The sequence below is a fragment of the Mycetomoellerius zeteki genome, unplaced genomic scaffold (genome assembly GCF_001594055.1).
Source record: "Mycetomoellerius zeteki isolate Tzet28-1 unplaced genomic scaffold, Tzet1.0 scaffold8, whole genome shotgun sequence".
Taxonomy (NCBI): domain Eukaryota; kingdom Metazoa; phylum Arthropoda; class Insecta; order Hymenoptera; family Formicidae; genus Mycetomoellerius; species Mycetomoellerius zeteki.
In genome coordinates, this window is record NW_017257830.1 from 12,476 (window position 1) to 32,655 (window position 20,180).

A 20,180-nucleotide genomic window follows, 5' to 3' on the forward strand; every position below is an offset into this window, starting at 1 on the left:
CCTTTTGCTTTGTCAATTAATGACCATAAACTTATTTAAAAATAAATTATGCACAAAAAACAAAAGCTATAGCTGCAACTGTCAAATTAATAACATATAAAAATAAATATGATTAAATACTTCCCAAAACAAAAGATAGTTTTCAGTATGTCTGTGTGGGATATTTATGTATACATTTAAAAAATTAATAATTAAATTACAAAGATATGTCTATAATACGTAAAATACGTAAATGTATATGACGTATATATGTCGAAAGTTGAAAAATGCAATTTATCTAAATGCAATTTGATCACTATATGCAATACATTTTATATTAGTACAATGATAATTACAAATGTCCTGAGCTAATCATATGGATGCTTTAATGTTTTAGATCAGAATGGGATCAATCTGATCAAATTAGGATATCCTAAGGAAATACATTGCTATGTAGGCCTTTTTTTTATTTTATCTAATTATTAGCCATTAATATTTCAGTATAAAAATGGATACATTTTTCAAAAATTTTGAAGCAGTATTAAGGAAGTATTTTTACGTAAAATATTTCCAACGTTATAAAATAATCAGGATTAAGAATAGATGTTACAAAAAAATTTTTCAGTCAATCCTTATATATCCTTTGTGAATTTAAACTAAACCGCGGCAGCATCGTCCGTGTTTCGCAGTAGCGCAGCCGCTTTAACGACGTCACCACCACACTGGTTCAGTATCACTTTACAATCTTCGAGGCCGACAAAACTATTTTCCTTTTTCAATAGTCCTTGAAGCCGTTCCAGTTTAATTGCAGCTAGAACATCCCATTCCGTGACATTCAATGCAGCGATGCAGGATTCTGGGGTTGACTGTTGCAACACCTTCAGCATGATTCGTACTTCATCAGATTGTTCCCCGTTACGAGGTCCGCGAGTTCTTCGTGTGTTTGGCCCGTCACAAGCAAATTCTAATAGATCTTCGCAAGAAACATGATCCGATTGTCGCGACAAGTCACTCACGATGTCACAACTCGATGTTTTTTCGTTGGATAAGTGATAAGCTTTTGGAAGAGTAGTCAAATGAAAATTGTTGTTTGAGCCAATATGTACCAAAGGTTCCTCACAATGAAAAGCTTCGTATTTGGAAGGGATTTCTTCCACGTTTGTTTGTGAAGAATAATTTAGTGGTGTCTGCTGTATTGTTGTAGACGGAATTTGAACTCTGATCGAGGAATTCATCTTGTTCCAGTCTTCTGATCTATGAGAACTAATTGTCATCGGATCCTGACTTGGATCTCTTTCCGTGTTTTTTTGTATTTTAGATGCAAAACTTTTTAAGGAGAACTTCGATTCGGCGCTGATTTTCCTGCATAACTTATCGGTCATTGTTGATGAATTACTCAATTGTTTCTCATTGCTTGTTTCCGAAACATTCTGACGTACATCCAGCATGTCGCCGCAGTCGATTAAGTTATCTGAGAACTCCAGCAAATCCTCCGAGATCACGCTACATCGTCGAAGACGGTATTCTTCGATAGGTAATGAATCCAGTGCAGCTAGCTCGGAATCTATGCGTTGTTCGAATTCCTCTGGACTGAAAATTTTAAATTTCTATATTACAAGCTGCATCTAATTATGGATAAAGCGCTCGATGCAAAAGAGCGGACTAAATTGACAAGGAAACTCATGGAAATGCGCCTTCTCGATTTTTATGAGTATTGAATGTTATTTTCTAGACAAAAATGAGGGACACTTTTTTGTAAGGATTCAATCACATTTTTAGAGATGCAATATCTCTTTGAAAAAAATCAATTTTTTTCTTTTGAAGCGAATATCGTCGAAACTATAAAATAGGAAAAAATGTTTTAAATAAAAGCTAAATAGTGTTTGAAAAGTATTTTATAATAATAATTTCAAAAAAAAATTGTGTAAATAGAAAAATTTCTATTTATAAAAAATAAATATTGAAAAATTTTTTATATCATCACTGTTATGTACTTTTAAAGCCTTTCAACTTTTATTTCAAACATTTATCTATCTTTTATAGTTTCGACTTTCAAATTTTCGCGATATTTGCCTCGAAAAACAATAACCGATTTTCTTCAAAGAGGTGTTGCACTCATTAATGCGATTGGACCATTATAAAAAAATATGTGTCCTTTATTTTTATCATTTAAAGCTTATCAGTATCAAGCATTTCCATGGATTTTGTTGTATGTCGAAAAAGTCATCACATGATTGTAAAAATGTATCATATAATATGTTGCATTTAATTACATACATGGTGTAAGTGTTTCATATTAGTCATCATAAATATACAGAGCCCGCTAAAAGTTCCGGGCCGGCTGAATATCTCGGACAGTATTTTAAAAAAAAATGCTTTAGACAAAAATTGAAGGGTTTAACAAGATCTATTTACTGATCCTATCAGTTTGATCTTAGGTAGCGTCGCCAAGGGTTTAGGTCACGTCGATTTTTTTAAACGGAACACCCTATTTTTCATTCCAGAATCTAATAGCCAAAGTCGAGAGCTTTCCAAAAACATTATATATAAAGTTATTTTTCATCGAGTACTTTTCGAGTTATAAGGCTCGAAAATTTCAGTACCGCAGGCATTAGCATTATACAAGGTATCCGACCGACGGTTAAAACTTCTTGAATATTATTCAGAATCATGTCCTGGATAACGTTTGTCAAAATTAAATTGGAGGTTGTACCTCCTATTTTCATTTTTACGCAAAAATGAATTTTCAGTGCAAAAATGCAAATAAGAGGAATAGTCTCCAATGGCCTAAGGTCAAACTGATAGAATCAGTAAATAGATTTTGTTAAACCCTACAACTTTTGTCTAAAACATTTTTCTCAAAAATGTATACTTTCCGAAATATTCAGCCGACCCGAAACTTTTGGCGGACACTATATACATTTAATATATACATTTAAAGTATTTAAACATATTGCATCATAAATTTTATAATTATTTTAATGTAAATGTCTTCATTTTTATAAATGTCATAAATAATCATAAAATGTTTCAAAATCTTTAAACAATTAATTTTTACACATTGTGATAATAATTATATAAATTTACCTGGGTGTGTATGTACATCAATGGGCTAATATCCCAGCAAACACCAAATATAAATACAATATAACAAGGAAGTAATAAGTAATATAACAGAGATTACACTCTATTTATATATAGTCATATAACTTTATTTTATATTTCATAACTCGGTTATATTATACATATATAGTATACAAGGTAAGTTATTTTAAGTGATACACTGAAATATCTCGAAAAATATATTAGAAACGAAAAAATGTTTCATCCTATAATAAAATTGGGATATTAAATCGATAGTCGAATTTAATGTTGCTCCTTTTCCGCGATGCGGATTGATTGTCTAGAGTTCAATCTTATCACATGCGTAACTTCGTGTCGTGAGCGGATGTCGTATCGATTTTGTTCTCTCACTACGTTCACTTCGTGAGCGCCTATCATCGCAGAGATCGTACGTTTGACGGTTATGTGTATCAAAGGTTAAGTGTAATCGATTAATAAATATTATATGCATATTTGTATATATAATATCAAAAGCTCAGTAGCGCGAGCGAAGCGCACGTCTGTTATGTCTATTAAACAAAAGTTGCTCAGTTACTGGGGGGAAAGAAAGTAGTGACTTTGGTTGACCTAGAGAAAAGATCCTTAAAGTCAAGTCAAGGTTAACTAAAATTTTTTAGACGGAAATTCTGATATTTTATTTCATGCTTATAGTCAAGGCCTTTTCAAAACATTATAATAAAATATTTTTTCATTGAATACTTTATAAGTTATGGGGCTTGAAAGTTAACAGGTCAACCAACGTCACCACTTTCTTCCCCTCTAGTAACGAAGCAACTTTTGTTTGAAACATTTTTCTGTACCTTTTATATTTTACGAAATATTTCAGCGTATCATTTAAAATGACTCATCCTGTATACTACATGTATAATATAACTGAGAGAAACTATTATACTGTTTCGATATTTATATATTTATAATAAACAAACAATAATATAATTGCATTTGTTATAGATATTATATAACAATTGTTGATGCTCTGTAATTTGAATTATAGAGCTCTAATCTCGCGGCGTGACGAAGCTTTATGCTAGTCAAACTGTCGAGCCAAGGTCGTCCAATTCCCCTCTTGAGAAATGTTGACAGTATATGTGGCGCCTCTATAGACTGGAAACCTAGAAATGGAACTACGATGTCTGAGTCGATAACAATAAGTGATTCTAATCTTAGCTAAATTATTTCTCAATTTTCATACCATATTCATTGAAATTATAAATTTATAATTTATTTTTGAACAATAAAGGGATAAGTAACAAATTCATGTTTGATACAATCAATTCACTGATTTATTTTGTGTATTTTTACATACGTTTTCTATGTTGTACATCTTTATTTTTTATGTAAGACATTGTATGTTGTGTGATGTGTGTATATGTTAAAAAAAAATATTAAATATTAAAGTTTTGTTGAAAATTGATCGTTTCTGGTTCGCAGACTGCTGCAATGAATTCACCTTGCCTAGCGGAATGCTACAAGTTTTCCAGCAATGCAAACTATATAAAACATGATGAATGCAACAGAACGCAATCAATAGCACAATCAATCACAACTGGCCACGATGACCAAATATGACCAAACTCAATCAAACTTTACGCAATACAATGTCCTTCCAACGTAATCGTGCGATAACTGTTTTGGTTTCAAGCTGATGCCATTTTGAATTTTTGACTATGTTCCGTTTTCTGAGTTATCAGTCTAAAGAAGCGCTACAACTCCCCTGTGTTTTTCAATGGAAGTTGAATGACCCTGTGTCGAGCACGACAATTGTAGCTTTATAGCAATCCTTTTTGCAAACATTTCTGGATACTCCATTCGTGTATAAGCAAACAACTAACAAACATCTTGTTCACTTCATGCCATTTTTCCAATTAAGTCACGCGGGGTCTATTCGAGACCACGCCATCTTTCACACATACCTATTAGCTAACTTTGTGCCAAATATGAATATTCAATGTACATTTGAAAAAATATTATGAGCATTTCTCTGTGTACGAATTCCTTCGAATACATGCTTTGTAAAAAGTTATTCTAATGTGTTATATTAAAACGATTGAATTTTTCCAAGAAACTAGAAACATATGAAACTGTAAGCCATGAAGTCTAGTCAGTACCATTTTTATTCATTTGACTGATCTATTACTAAAAAGACTCCACCATTTATTTATATTATCAAAATTAAAGGACTATGTTCAGTTTGGGCCCTGGCTGCACAGCATTGAGACATAGCTAGGATTGCAGGACATTAAAAAAAGATTAAAAGGTTTCATATGCACAACTTTGTAAAACGAATCCCTTGAGTGCTACAGCTGTTCAAAGTTCGCTACTATGACCATGTATTATACTATGTATCACTGGTTTAATTCGATTTTTTGAGTCATTATTTTTATTGTTGTAATTACTTTATACAAGCCTGAAATAAGTATAAGCAAATGCGAACTAATCGTATTGCGAACTAATTCGATTTCTCGCGAAGAACCTGACGCGCGCCGACTAATCAGAATCTTGGGGAAGAGAACCAGAACGAAAGACCTGAGAAATAAACCAGTTAATAACTCTGAAACTTTATTAAATAATAAGAAATTGATTCGATCTTTCGAATCTGCATAAATTTAATTACTTCTGTGCCAAATTTCAACTTAATCCGATATTTCTATAGGAAATTCAATGCCTAAATTTAGCAATGTGTTGCCAATTCCTGGAAAACCGAGCTCCCCTTTCCTCCCGGACCGTGAGCGTCACCAATCCTATATAAACGCAACGAAAATCGCTACCTGCGTCATTTTTTATTCAATTAGAATCCCTGCTTGGAATAGGACACCTCGTTGCAGGATTAAAAGATCGGAGTATCTCAAGAAATAAGAATCTTTGAAAAAGTATATATGGTTTCGTTTTCTTTCACCATTTCTTTTCCCCCTGTACCCTAATGGGGTGACCGCGCTCGAAAGAGTTGCTCGAAGGAGCTGCTCGGTCTTTCTCCTTTTCTCTAATGGGCTGACCGCGCTCGAAAGAGTTGCTCAGTCTTTCTCCTTCCCTCCAAATGGGCTGACCGCGCTTGAAAGAGCTGCTGTCTTTCTCCTTCCCTCCAAAAGAGCTGATCACACTCGAAAGAGCTGCTCAGTCTTTCTCCTTTTCTGTCCCCATTAATAAATCCACATCGGTTACTCGTCAAAATTCGCTAATGACCGCGTCAATAAGTTAAATCTTATTTTAGTAGAATGACTAAAAGGAGAAACCGCGCAGGTAGGCAGGTGCAATTAGCCAGGCTTTATTAAGAATTTAATTTCTTCCGGGGAGTTCGACCCTTCTGTCTTCCCTCGGAATCTTCAGGACCCGTCAGGGCATCTCTCGCTCCCGCACGAGTATAAGCCCGTCGACAAGGAACCGCACGCGCCCCCCACGGAATCGAGAGTACAGCAGTCTCTACCTCCGGAGCAGCGTAGCATGAGGGCCGATATCTATGCCCCAGAGGCCCACCAGCCAACCGCGACGACCCCCTCGGATCATATCGGATACTCCGGACGATTGAACCATAACTCGCGTTCCGGCAGGATACACTGTTAAAAATTTCATAAAATTTAATATACTTTTAATTTACACAATTTAAACTTAATTTCATGACATTACATTAAATTTCATAAATTTAATGTACACGTTCATTACATTTAAATAATTACTGTAACTTAATTTTCAGTTAAATCATTCATTTAATTTCATAATCATACTTTTAATTTCGTTCATAACCACGAGCTTCATTTACATGTAAAGGAAGCTCGTGGTCACGTTTCTAACAATGTACAGGGTGCTTCCGCAACATACACATCAGTAAGTCGGGTTGCCTATCAGTCTATGGACAGGGGCATGCTTTACTGATAATGCGGAATAAGATTAGATCGTAAGTTCGGCGGAGAATGAGATAAGAGAAATTTAATTTTACATTCTGTCATAGTGTAAAATTCAATAATATTGTATAAAATATGTATTTAATAATACACATAATATCTAACTTAATCTAACATAAATGAAATTTAATAAATATTTAAAAACATATAATTATAAATTTATAATTTATAATTATGTGTATGTTTATAATTACATGTAATTATATATAACGCTGCTGCAAAATGATTCTTTTTTAAGCGATGTTAACCATAATTTGTGCACGACACCAAGGCCACCTTCACTTTTATTGTCCGAAGAAAATTCTACGCTAATGAAAGCCATTAGTGGGTTCATTACATATAATTGGAGACCAATCTATTAAAATAATAATCACTGAATTTATATTTTATTCGTTCTTTTTTAATCAAATTTCCATTAACCGCGGCCGGTAGACAAGAATGGCGCCATTACTTACATGAAATCAGAACCGAAGATATAAAAACACAATAGTTCAAACAACACACTCTACAATACGTTTACGCACTAAATCGAAATTGAATCGGCTGTCGCGTGCAAGCGTGTCTGAAGTTAGAATGCTGAGTAGAAAGGCGTCACGATAATAACGTTGTATGGGAAAACATATAATATATGGCCATTATAACCGACTTATGGCTCCTGCGTACTGGACGCAGAAGCGACTGCCGCGCAGCAAAATGTGACCAATCAGGCGCATGCCGGATCTACCATATTATTGCGGATGTTTAAAATATATTAATTATTAAAATGAATTTTATTATATTAGTGTACAATTTTTCAAGTTGTTAACCATTTATTTAGTTATAATTGCAAATGTTCAATTAAAATAGATAATAATAATTAAAAATAAACTGTAAATTTTTTTTTAGATTACTCAAATTTTTTTAAAAATGTTATTGAAATTAACATATGTATGTTTATGTGTATATACACAACTTCAATAATAAAAATTATTTAGTATTTAATAATAATGATAATAATTAGTGAAATTGAAATTACTACAATAAATTGCAATCATTATTTAATTATTATGTACAACATCTATAATTGCGAAAAAATTTATTACATGATAAGTAAACAATTTATTAATTAGACAGGTACCTACTTACCTACAAAAAGTATTTGTATACTTAAACATTATATTGTTTTTAAAAAAATAATAAATATAAGAGGTTTCTGACACATTAAAATTATTGATAGAACGTCATTTTTAGATGTTACTATACATATATTGAAGTCATATAATAATAAATTTATAATAATGGTCAGGGTTGGGTAATGCTAAATTAAAAAGATAAAAGTTAAGTTAAAAAGTTCAAAAGTTAATTAATATTTTAACTTAACTTAGTTACATTTTAGACTCTTAATTTTTTAATTCAATTTAGTTACATTTTATCGATAACTATTAACTTTTAATTTGTTTTTTTTAAAGTTAGTCCTCAGACACAATGCGAGAGGATAATGAGTATATAATTTAGTAACTTTATATTGTATAATCGTTACTTGTGAACAAAAATAATCAGATTTTTTAATAAATATGCTGTTAGAAAGGAAAAATATGAAAAATTATGTAAAATGGTCAAATTTTTCCCCCTTTTTTTTTGGTCGTCTGTTCAGATCAAATTTAACTTTTAACTTTTCAATTATTTTTTTATTAACTTAATTTTTAATTCAATTAATTTCATTATGGATTAACTTGTATATATTTTAATAAAGTTAAATTTTCAAGGTTGTTAACTTTAACTTAACTTAGTTAAAAAAAAAAAAGTTAACTTACCCAACCCTGATAGTGGTCATATATATGACGTCAATGTAACATCTAGTTGACATATCATATCGGCGATGTCAACTTTTGGTACTATAAATGACATCAAAATAACGTACCATTCATGTTACTTGACGTCATTGTCATCAAAATCACTTCATAATCACGTCATTATCACGTGAGCTAGCTGGGGAGCACTCACGTTTCCAGCTGTTTCCAGCTGTGCGCCGTTTCCAGTCGCTCGATTTGTTCGTGAATGCTCACATGTTGTGTGTGAGCATTTAGACAGAACGCAATCTGAAATATAATTGCGTTCTAAGTCACACTGTCAGTACTAAAAATCTGTAATATATAATGTAAAATACAGATTTTACTGACAGTATATACGGTCGTAGTAGCACTTTTCGTTATGATCTAATGCCATTTTAGGTTAAATAATGTGTCATAAATTCATGAATACATATATTGCACATACATGTGTAACTACTTCACCTCTTTTTGCTAAAGAAATAAGTTTTGTATGCTGAAATATATAGATATTAGTGACACGTATACTTATACAGGGTGTCTGGCGAAAACCGCAAAATATTTCATGCGTGGGTAGAACAAACTACACTGAGTCGGAAAGTTCTGTACCATTTTGCAGTGTCAGCAATAGTTAAGGCGATATTAACGTTTAAAGATAAGGGAATAAGAGCGTCTGGCCGATCTGTTCTAAACGCCTCTCCAACGCTCTGCCGGCGCATCCATCATTCAACAAACTGGGCCGGGCTATACCTCGAGCGGTCTATCGGAGCATATCTATCGGCGCGCGCTCTCATTGATACAATTGCGAACATTAACATCTTGATTATTATTATGAATATCGTTAAACGGTAAAGGACTTTTATGTTTATTTCGATTCCATCTACCTTCCTGTGGGCAGTAGGAGAAATCTCGCCGGACACCCTGTATATATATATATATTATATGCATATATATATATATATATAATTTAATTGTAATATTGCATATATCAGTAATACATCTACATGCAATATCAGAATTAAATTATTTGTATATATATATATATATATATATATACACACAACCATTATAAACTGCGTTTGGAAACATCACTCGGGTGCCCCCGTGTATCGTTTTATCCTTATTTAATATTAGGTTAATAACAAGGATGAAACGACACGCAGAAACACTCGGGTCATGTTTCCGAACGCAGCCATACAGGATGGCCCATGTTACAAGCTATTAGGTGTACAAGTATGGCTTTAGGGATTTTTTTTAATAGATGGCGGTATAGTCATACTGCTGCATTATTTAAAGTTGGCAATACATGTACTTGAAAGGTGTATACGCAGCTTTAAAACGTAATACATTTTATTTGATTAAAGTATAAACAACTATTATTTTTATCGCATTGAAAATGTTAAATTTTGTACCGGAAAAACACCATTTACGGGAAGTTTTACTTCATTATTTTTTTCTAAAGAAAAGCGTAGCTGAAAGTCATCGTTTACTTGTGGAAGCTTACAAAGAACATGCTCTATCGATAAGCATATGTGAAAAATGATTTAAATGATTCAGAAATAATGATTTTGAGTTGGACTGTTTTACACAAAACGTTATTTCCACGAAAGAAACGTTATTTTACGAAACGTTTCTTTTATGACCTTCCAAATAGCACATTTTAAGCGAAAATGCAACGTTTCTGACACGTTTCGTGGAATAACGCAAATAAAATGTTACTTTTAAATGTTTATAGGACCTTTTATGAATCTATACATATAAAACGTCACAAATTTGCTAAGTACAGCCAAAATGTAACGTTCCCTAGGAGTTTCATGTTTAGCGAATATAATCTTATATTATACAATCTGTATTATTGTCAATACCTCAATTTTATGTTTATATACTATAAGCTAACCTGTTTATATACTAAACCTGCTATTAAGATTTATGCGTCCATTTTTGCTACACTGATGTATTCACTGCTTCACCATCGCGCATGCACTAAAAACTCGTCTCGTCTAACAACATTGTTCTGGGGGGGGGGGGGGGGAGGGGACGGAATGGACCTCGCTTGGCGTGGAAAGCTGAATGTTCCTATGCAGGAGAGGGTATGGGGTGAACCTCACTTCGCGTGGAAAGTCATACTTCCCTAGTCAGTTCACCCCATACCTCCCCCCTAGAATCATTCGACTTTCTATGCAAAGCGGGAAAATAATTACGAATTATGATTGTTAATAATTTCTTAATAAATAACGAGCGTCGGCTGAAACCTGTTGGAGGTCACTCGGGGTCATGACCTTCACAAATATCAAGGTCGAGGTCATCGAAAAAGGTTTCCCCTAAAGTGAACATTTACTAAAAATTCAAATGAGGATGCGCAATAAATATCATATAGAAGATAAGAATGTTAAAAATCAATCGCGCTTGTAACCTTCAAACAGTTCATATTGTAAATTATGTCACATTCTCCTTGTTTAAAGTATTAAAGATATTAAACTATTTCTTTTTTCATTTAATGTTTTTCAAATAAAGATAAAAACTTATAGTAGTTTGTGGAGAATCTTACCTATTAGCAGACGCTTCTGGATGATAGTTGTCCTGTAGCAAGGTCTCATCGATTGCCGCATTAGAATTCTGTAACATGAAATGTCCGTCCACTTGATCGTCCACGGATGGCATGGTTATTGCCATCTTGGCTAGCGTTCTTGTGATACCATCTCCAGGTATGATCAAAGGATGCTTCCTTTGATGTCGTGGTAAACTAGACTTGGGCTGAAGTGTCTTAGAGCGGTCTCTAGGCGGCAGAGGTATTGGATTCTCGTCGATGTTATTCTGATTCTGATTGTTCTCTATTTCCATAGAGTGATGTCTTTCAAGAATGCGTGATTGAGGCAGAGATAAAATTGTATGAGGCGATGGAGGTGCTCGAACTTTGGGCAAAGTCATCGCGCCGCTATGATGCATCTCGAAAGGGAAGCCATGCTCACCAGATACGTCTTCTGACTGCGATAACACTGGGTAGCCCAGAGTGGCATGTTTGTTCCCACGAATTCTAGGCCTTACTATAGATAATCCGGAACGTAACATGCGCAATGGGTTCGTATCCCCGGTACTTTCCAATGTTGGCGTCTCCACCAAACTGTTGTACACTTCCTTAGCTTCTTCCGATAGGGTGGCCTGAACATGTTGTGGGAAGGGATAGATACGAGGATAGAAGAAACAGAAATTAAACAAAAATAAGAAAACAGAAATTATAGGTATGAAATTATAAACTTTGGCTCTTTCTTTTACAATTGTATTTGTATTCTTATGTCTTTCTATTTCCTTCTCCCCTCTCATTGTGCACATAAATGTGCGTGTGGATGCGCATACACACGCATGTTATCTTTGATACTGTATACCAGAATTTAATAATTATCTTGAACAACTACTAACAAATCAACAGCAATATCTGACTAAATACTAGTTGCCGTACTCCGTGCAATGAAAAATTTCACGTCTTTTCACATTAATGAATATAATTTATTTCAGAATTCTCAAACTTTTTCATTATTAGCTACACGTTTAAAATTTAATTTCGTATAAAAAGAATTACTTTTCGGGGAAAAAAAACATGTTCGACAATTAAAAATTTATTATATTATTTTCAAATTTTAAAAACATTAAAAATACAATAAAATTGTTTGAAAGTAATAAAAAATAAAACAAATATATAGACACACGTATGCACGCACGCACGTACGCACACATATATACGGGATGAGTTTGATAAAAAAATCCATCATGTTTTTGTCGAAAAAGGTTAGAAATAGGGGGAAGACACCTATTATCAAAGTTGTAGATTAAGCAGCGGGACATACTTTCAATAACCTTAAATGTCCTTGATTTTCATACTACCAATAAAATTTTTTTTTTAATGTAAAGGATATTTTTTACTCGTTCGATCGATGGTGCTCAATCAGTTGAATAATTATGCATTAGTGTTTTTTCGAAAATTCAACTATTGTCAGCATATAAACCAAAATAAGTTAGCCATGTTGATCTGAACATGCCTATGGTCTTCGTGGAAAATTTTTTGGACTTCTTCCAACTCTTGAATCGTTATATTTCGTGAAAAATATTTTTTATTCTTTCTTTCATGTTTTCCGAAGTAGTAGAACGTTGAAAGTAAGCTAACATCTTCACCCTTCCTCAAAGATAATAGTCCAAATATGCTAAATCGAGTGATCTCGCAGAGAATAACACAGAATTACCTATACTAATCCATTTGTTTGGGAATATTCTGTTGAGCTCTCGCCTCGTATTTATACCGAAGTTGGGTGGTGCACCATTTAACTGAAGCCACATTCAAGCTCTATCAGCGGAATATCTTCCACTAAATTTGGAAAATAATTTCTAAGAAAACGAACAAACTGTCGGTTGTTAGAGATTCCTAAAAAAAGAATGGTCCAATTAATCGAACGCCAATAATTCCCAAATATTAAATACTCCAGGGTGTTGACGGTCCACAGTCTCATCCAGTGTGTGGGTGGACTTCGCTCCAATAATGCAATTAGTACCTGTTAATGGTCCCATTATTCTTAAATGTTGCTTCATCTGACCATAACAGAAATCGAAAAAAGTTAGGATCTTCTTGTAATTTATTTTGAGCCCTTGTACAGAACTGGAGTCTCACGTTAAAATCATTCTGCGAGAGTTCTTAAAGTACCGATATACGATATGGATGGAACTTATTTTTCCTGAGTATACGTGACACTGAAGATTGGCTAATATTTCTATCGCGGGCAATATCTCTTGTAGAAACATGGATTTGCAATAACTGCAGGCAATACGTCAATAGACACGTTTTCATTTGTAACATTTTACTTTTGTTGTCTAAGTCTTAATAATTCCAGGAGTACGCACTTGATTCGCCAAACGTGTAAAATTCCTCTTACGAAATGACGACGGTTTGGAAAGCGTGCAGCATACAAATCAATAGCTTGCGTAGCATTTTGTCTACATTCACCATAAATCATTAACATATCAAAAACTTCTTTATTAGAATATAATATTTTTAAGAAACTACTCGCAGAGTGATCTGTGTACCTGTCAATTCCAACTCAAACCTGAATAATAGAACGTGCTAATTTTTGAATAACTATAAGGCAAGAACTCAATGTTTCCAAACAAATGGATCGGTAGATGTGGTCCTGTATTATTCTTTCACGATTCAAAAGTTAGAAGCTTTTCAAGAAGACTATAGGCATGTCTCAATCAACATGGTGAATATTTTAAACAGTCTGACTTATTTTGACTTATATAATGTTGAATTTTTGAAAAGATACTCTAATTCAAAGTTATTCAGCTCATCGAGTTCCATCGATGAATGAGTAAAAAAGACCCCTTCTTTTTAAGAAAAAAATATTTTTATTGGTAATATGAAAACAAAGGACATTTAAGGTTACTCAAGATTATCAAAGTATGTCCCCCTACTTATCCTACAATTTTGATAATATATGTCTTTCCCCTATCTCCGTTTTCAAAAGAAAATGTGGTGAACTTTTTATCATACTCACTTTGTATATATGTTAGACTCAAAGACAGAAAACGCTTACAGAGCGAAAAAACCGACCACAACACGTTATGATTTTTGAGATTCAGCCACAATGCGAAATTCGTGTCATGGCCCTTTCAAGAATACTCACAACGCCGTTCTGACATATTCAAAAAGACCACAAAGCGAAATTCGTGTTGTGGTTCTCTTGACAATCAACCAATATGCGTTCTGGCTAAGTTAAAATGTCACAACGTTCTGATCGTTTATTCTCTCTCTGTTCCAAGTAAATTACAATTTATGATTAAAAAACAAAAAATCTTTTCTTCCTCGTAAAAAATTTTAATCACTGAATTTTATCAATAGAACATATAAGCCAGGATTCATAGCTCGTTCTTATTTTAAGACGTGAGAAGAAAGATACACACAACTAGTGAAAACAAGTGCTCAAATTTTGTGTCCTTTTCCACAACACACAATTTTGCTCATTTCAATAACATAACAGCTATTTGAATTATATGCTAATGATTCATTCTCGAAAATATTAAATAATATTATTAATCGGCATTTAATATATGTGTGATTGCATCTCCAGAAAAAGAAACTAAGCAGAGATAGGTCCAGAAAACGAACCATTTATTTATACTTATAATATAATTTTCAAAAATAATCAAAAGATAATAATTTTGAACTAGTTGTGAAATATAACTGAACAATCTCCTATCAAAACATTATATAAAGATAGAGTTGTGTAGTAACTATATAATAAGTTAAAAATTAAATAAGAAGTTAAAAAATTGATAAATTTTACCCTAATTTAGTTAATCTCTTAAATAAACTAATTTTTAACTTAATTTTTAGTTAATTCTTAAACAATAATTTATTAACCTTTTTCTTTTTAAGTTAATGATTTTCAACATAAATATGGTAGAGAGTGCCAAAGATCGGTCAAAGTTAGATGTTTCAAATAATATAATATTCTTGGATTCATGAATTTAATGTATCTCAGATGTAACTGTGCGCTGAAATGTTCGGACATTTAAACACAGTCAATCTGAGATGCTAATAATCACGAGCCGAAACATTTGAATCATTCGCATATATACAGGGTGTCCCAATAACTATTACCACCTGAAATACTTTCTAATCTATAAGGTGTAGAGAAAAATTTGTACAACCAAAATTGCACGGTATAAAGGGGGCTATTACATGGCGATAATAATTTTTTCCCAAGTGGAGGCACTTAGAAGATTTGAAGGTCAACGTCATTTTTTTAAATGGAATTATATAAATTTTTTTACATAATATAATTCCCCTAATTATTCTTCATATAAAAGTATTAAGATAATAGTACTGAAAAATCAATAGTTTACGAGATAGTTATCTTATTCTGGCACATATTGACATAAAATATTAAAAACAACTCGTAAACTAATATTTTTTTGATAATCATACCTTAATACTTTTATGAACAGAATAATGAGATGAATCAATTGGTGTAAAGAAAATACATAGTTGCTTATTTAAAAAATTATCCATTTTGCAGTCATATCTTTTTAAAGCAACTATGTGCTTTCTTTACACTAATTGATTCATCTCATTATTCTTTTATGCTCCTTTATCGATTTTGATTTGTACGGAAACCGTTATTTAAAGGTTAGTATCAAATATAGTGATATGCATTAAAACTTTCTTTTCATTTATGTATTTGAGACGCATTTATTTCTGATTTTAAATAACCTGTTCCTACATGCATCAAAACTTTCAGATATTAATAAATATCAGATAAACAAAGAGAAATGTACTGACAATGAGAGTCAAGCGCGGTAATTGGAGAGCAATCTCATCCTAATATTGCTTTATTTAATGCAAACATGCAAAGAATGTGATGCGTCCTCCGTAGGACAAACTAGCAGAAAATTGAATACTATTGTATTATACAGGGCGTCCCGAATTTAAATGTCTAAACTTCGAGAGCGTGTAGAGAATTGATAAACTAAGAAAAAAAATCCTATATAGATATGCTCGTTTTTGCTTCATTTTGGAGAAAATCGCAAAAAAGATAAAACGTAGTTGTTTCGTTCCTGCACTGCCTCTGAAATATTATCGTCGCTGAAATCGTGCACGAAAACAATAATAATAATTCCGTTTTCAGGTGAAAACTTTTTTTGTTTGTTTACATTTTTCCTATAAATTCGTCAGTTACTCGTCAAAAGCTATCGAGTGAATTACTTCTGTCACAATATGCCGCGTACATATTCTAACGTTGAATATGCTGACATGGTTTTCGTGTATAGTTTCTGCGACGGTAATGCTACGGAGGCGATGCGAGAGTATATACGCCGATTTCCAAACAGAAAAATGCCGAATCGGCGAGTCATTACAATGACTCTTTTAATGAGTTGTGTTTAATGAACTTTTAATAAGTTGTGAGAGAGCGGATCATTTTCAATTCATCAAGATCCGTTAGGAGCAAATATGCAAGTAGAAAATCGTGTCTCGAACCACTTTGATAACAATCCTGAGATCAGCGTCCGGAGAACGTCAGCTGCATTACAATTGCCACGTCAAAGAATCTACCGAACTTTAAGAAATGATAACCGCCATCCGTACCATATTCAAAAAGTGCAGAATTTATTACCTCAGGATTATTTCAAGAGGTTGAATTTTAGCAATTAGTTTCTTGAGCAATTTAACAATAATAATTCATTCCATCAAAAATAATCTGGACGGACGAAGCTACATTTACAAGAGAAGGAATTATTAATCAAAGAAATTATCATGTATAGGCTCATGAAAATCCTAGGATTATTAGAGAAAATAGGTTCTAGCATGAATTTGCGGTTAATGTCTGGCTCGGAATTTGGAACGACTCTCTAGTAGGACTATTTTTTTTACCCGACAGATTAAATGCAGCCAAATATACTGAGTTTTTGGAGACTGATTTCTTTGATTATTTAGAAGACATTCACTTGCAGCAACAGATTGAAATGTGGTTTCAACTCGATGGATGTCCAGCTCATTATAGCAGAACTACTCGAGCTTGGCTAAACAGACATTATCCACGACGATGGATTGAACGTAAAGGAATAGTACCTTGGCCACCCCGATCACCTGATATGATACCACTGGACTTCTTTGTGTGGGAGATCCTGAAGCAGGAAGTTTATTCGTTGTCAGTCAACTCAAGAGAACAATTGAGAAATCGAATCGCGGCTGCAGTGCACCAAATCAGTGTTTGGCTGCAACACGAGCTATTCGTACTGGATGCAATGCTTGCATTGTTGCAAGAGACCAACATTTTGAACAATATCTACATTAAACAAGTGAATAAATGCAACGTGAATAAGTAATGAGAAAGTACAAAAATGAGAACTACGTTTTGTCCTTTTTTTGCAATTTTTTCCAAAACGAAGCAAAAACGAGCATATTTCTACAGGACTTTTTTCTTAGTTTATCGATTTTCTATACGCTCCCGAAGTTTAAACATTTAAATTCGGGACACTCTGTATATTACCTTATTAATTGAAATCTTTCGATTTATTAAAAACTGATGAGTCCTATATGACCTCGAAAAATTGTTTTTTCGAAAATAGACGCATTGAAATTCATCGGCAAGACTGTCAGTTTATGGTTTTTTTTTACACCAATCGATTCATCTCCTTCTGTGCATAGAAGTATTAAATTTCGATTATAAATCATTGCATCAAACTCTTAATTGCAGACTGCAGAATATATTGTAAGACTTTTTTCTCATGTAATTTCTTTAATACATTTTCAGACGAGCAACATGAATAGTACGAGTGGTTGGAGTTCAAAGGAGATGACTTAGGATAAGAGGCCTAGAACAGTAAAAAAATTTATATAGAATCACCGACTAGATACTATTAAAGACCGATATTCTCTAAAACGAAAGTTCGCGTTTTTGTTAATATTGAAGTGATTAAGAGTAAAAAACTGATAATATTGTACTAATTTTATGATTTATTAGTTTTTTTAGACGTGTTTATTGGTGTATATGCATTTAAAACTCAATAATACACTCGATTTTTCTTTAAAATTGTGACTCATCATATATTCCGAGCAGATGCAATCGATTGAGCACTTAGAATTTGATCAGTCCTTATTGAAATCCAATAATCTCAATCCTTCACAACTCGCCGGCTCGCGTAACAGAACACGGTAATATTGCTGTATTTGTCTTAGCACCGAAACACTACCGTGTCTCCTGATTTTAAAATCGGACATCTACTTTTTTTTATAAAAATTACTAAAAACTGTAACAACTGGTCCCGGTCTCCCCTATCTATATCTAGACATAAAATATAGTATCTGAGCTACCTTTCAGATACACTGCTAGATAGATTTTCAGATGCATTTTCATGTGCTTCTTTCCTTTTTAGTATAAAAAAGCATGTTCCTTTTGAAGATTATTTTTTATTTGACTATTACTGTCGTTAGTGACACCATATAGATTTCTATGTACATATATAAGTTGTGTCCGGGCCGTTCGGAGAACACGCTGTCAGTAGTATTCGTTAGTTCGTCAGTAGTATAGTATGCGTTATTGGCTGCGTTTAGCAGATAAAGCAACCTTACAACTATTGTAAAATTCACTATGATTGGTCACATTTAGATTTATAAGGAACCATACGCAAGAACTAATCATGTTAAAGAATTTTACAGCTGCACAGCTTTCTCTGATGAACGTAACCATTAACATTATGTATATTTTGTGCGTATTATAATAAAAATGATTTTAAAGTATCCGAGTACCTGTATCTATATATATATATATATTTGTGTATCTGTATCTAGATAGATTTTTCACGTTTATTTATATCTGTATGTGTGTATAGAAATACATTTTAAGATCTTATCCATCACTGCTCACAACTATTTACTGATTGTCAAGGGCAGGAAAGTAGGAACAGCATCTGTTGATTTTTACAAGTGTTTTAAAGTAATCTCATTATTTTATCCAAATTCTGTTTATTTAGAAATGGTAAAAAACTTCAATGTGTCATATCTTGCTTGTGATGTTACAATTTCAATATGGTCACGACTAATCAGGAGCCTTCAATAAAATCAATCTAATTATTTAATCACCGCGGGCCTAAGTATATGTAATATACTAATACAGGATGTTTGGTAATTAACGATAAAACTCTTGGATAAGAGTTGAGAATGGATTAAACAAGAAGAAAAGTCCTCATTTTGCATTTTTTGCATTAGTTAACAAGTTATTGGGTGCGTCCGAGTTACGCATGAAACGCATGATGCATCGTTTGTCCTTATTGTTCACCAAATAATAAAGAAGAAGATAAAACGATACATTATGCGGAATGCACCCAAAAATTTATGAAAATAGCCAAATTTGCCTGGCCTACAGCCAAATGCAAGCGTGCAACGAGATAAGACCGCCCAGCAAGTTCGCCGTCACTAGGTACGTTAATGCTAATGTCACTTCTAAACATGCCTAGCGACGAAGAACGTGTGTCTTTCTGGGCGGTCTTATCGTGCGGCACGCTTGCATTTGGCGGTAGGTTGGACGAATTTGAAAATTTTCATAAATTAATAACTCGTCAACTAATGCGAAAAATACAAAATGGTAGAAGACTTTTCTACTCAGTTTAGTCCATTCTGCTCCAAAGCGAGAGGTTTATCGTTAATTATCAAACATTCTGTATATATTACTTAAATATATCACTTAAATGTAAAAGGTAGCATGCATTCGTAATATAACACTCACGAGATTGTTCAGATTCAATATACAGAAAAGATTCATACATCTAGATTCAGGTTTGAAACTAAATTTCAGGATTAAAACTAAATTTGCCTTTAAAACTTTAAGGA

The 20,180-nt window shown here is 33.1% G+C and overlaps 1 protein-coding gene across 1 annotated transcript in view; it reads right to left on the reverse strand.

Moving 5' to 3' along the window:
* Positions 1 to 586: 586 nt before the first annotated feature.
* Ack-like (activated Cdc42 kinase-like) overlaps positions 587 to 20,180 on the reverse strand; it is a 49,297-nt gene continuing 29,703 nt past the window's right edge. Inside the window, exons 8-9 of the mRNA XM_018459187.1 lie at positions 11,355 to 11,965; positions 587 to 1,569 (exon numbers count right to left, since the gene is read on the reverse strand). Coding sequence (XP_018314689.1) covers positions 636 to 1,569; positions 11,355 to 11,965 — 1,545 coding nt within the window. The 3' untranslated portion in view covers positions 587 to 635. The remainder of the gene's footprint in view (positions 1,570 to 11,354; positions 11,966 to 20,180) is intronic.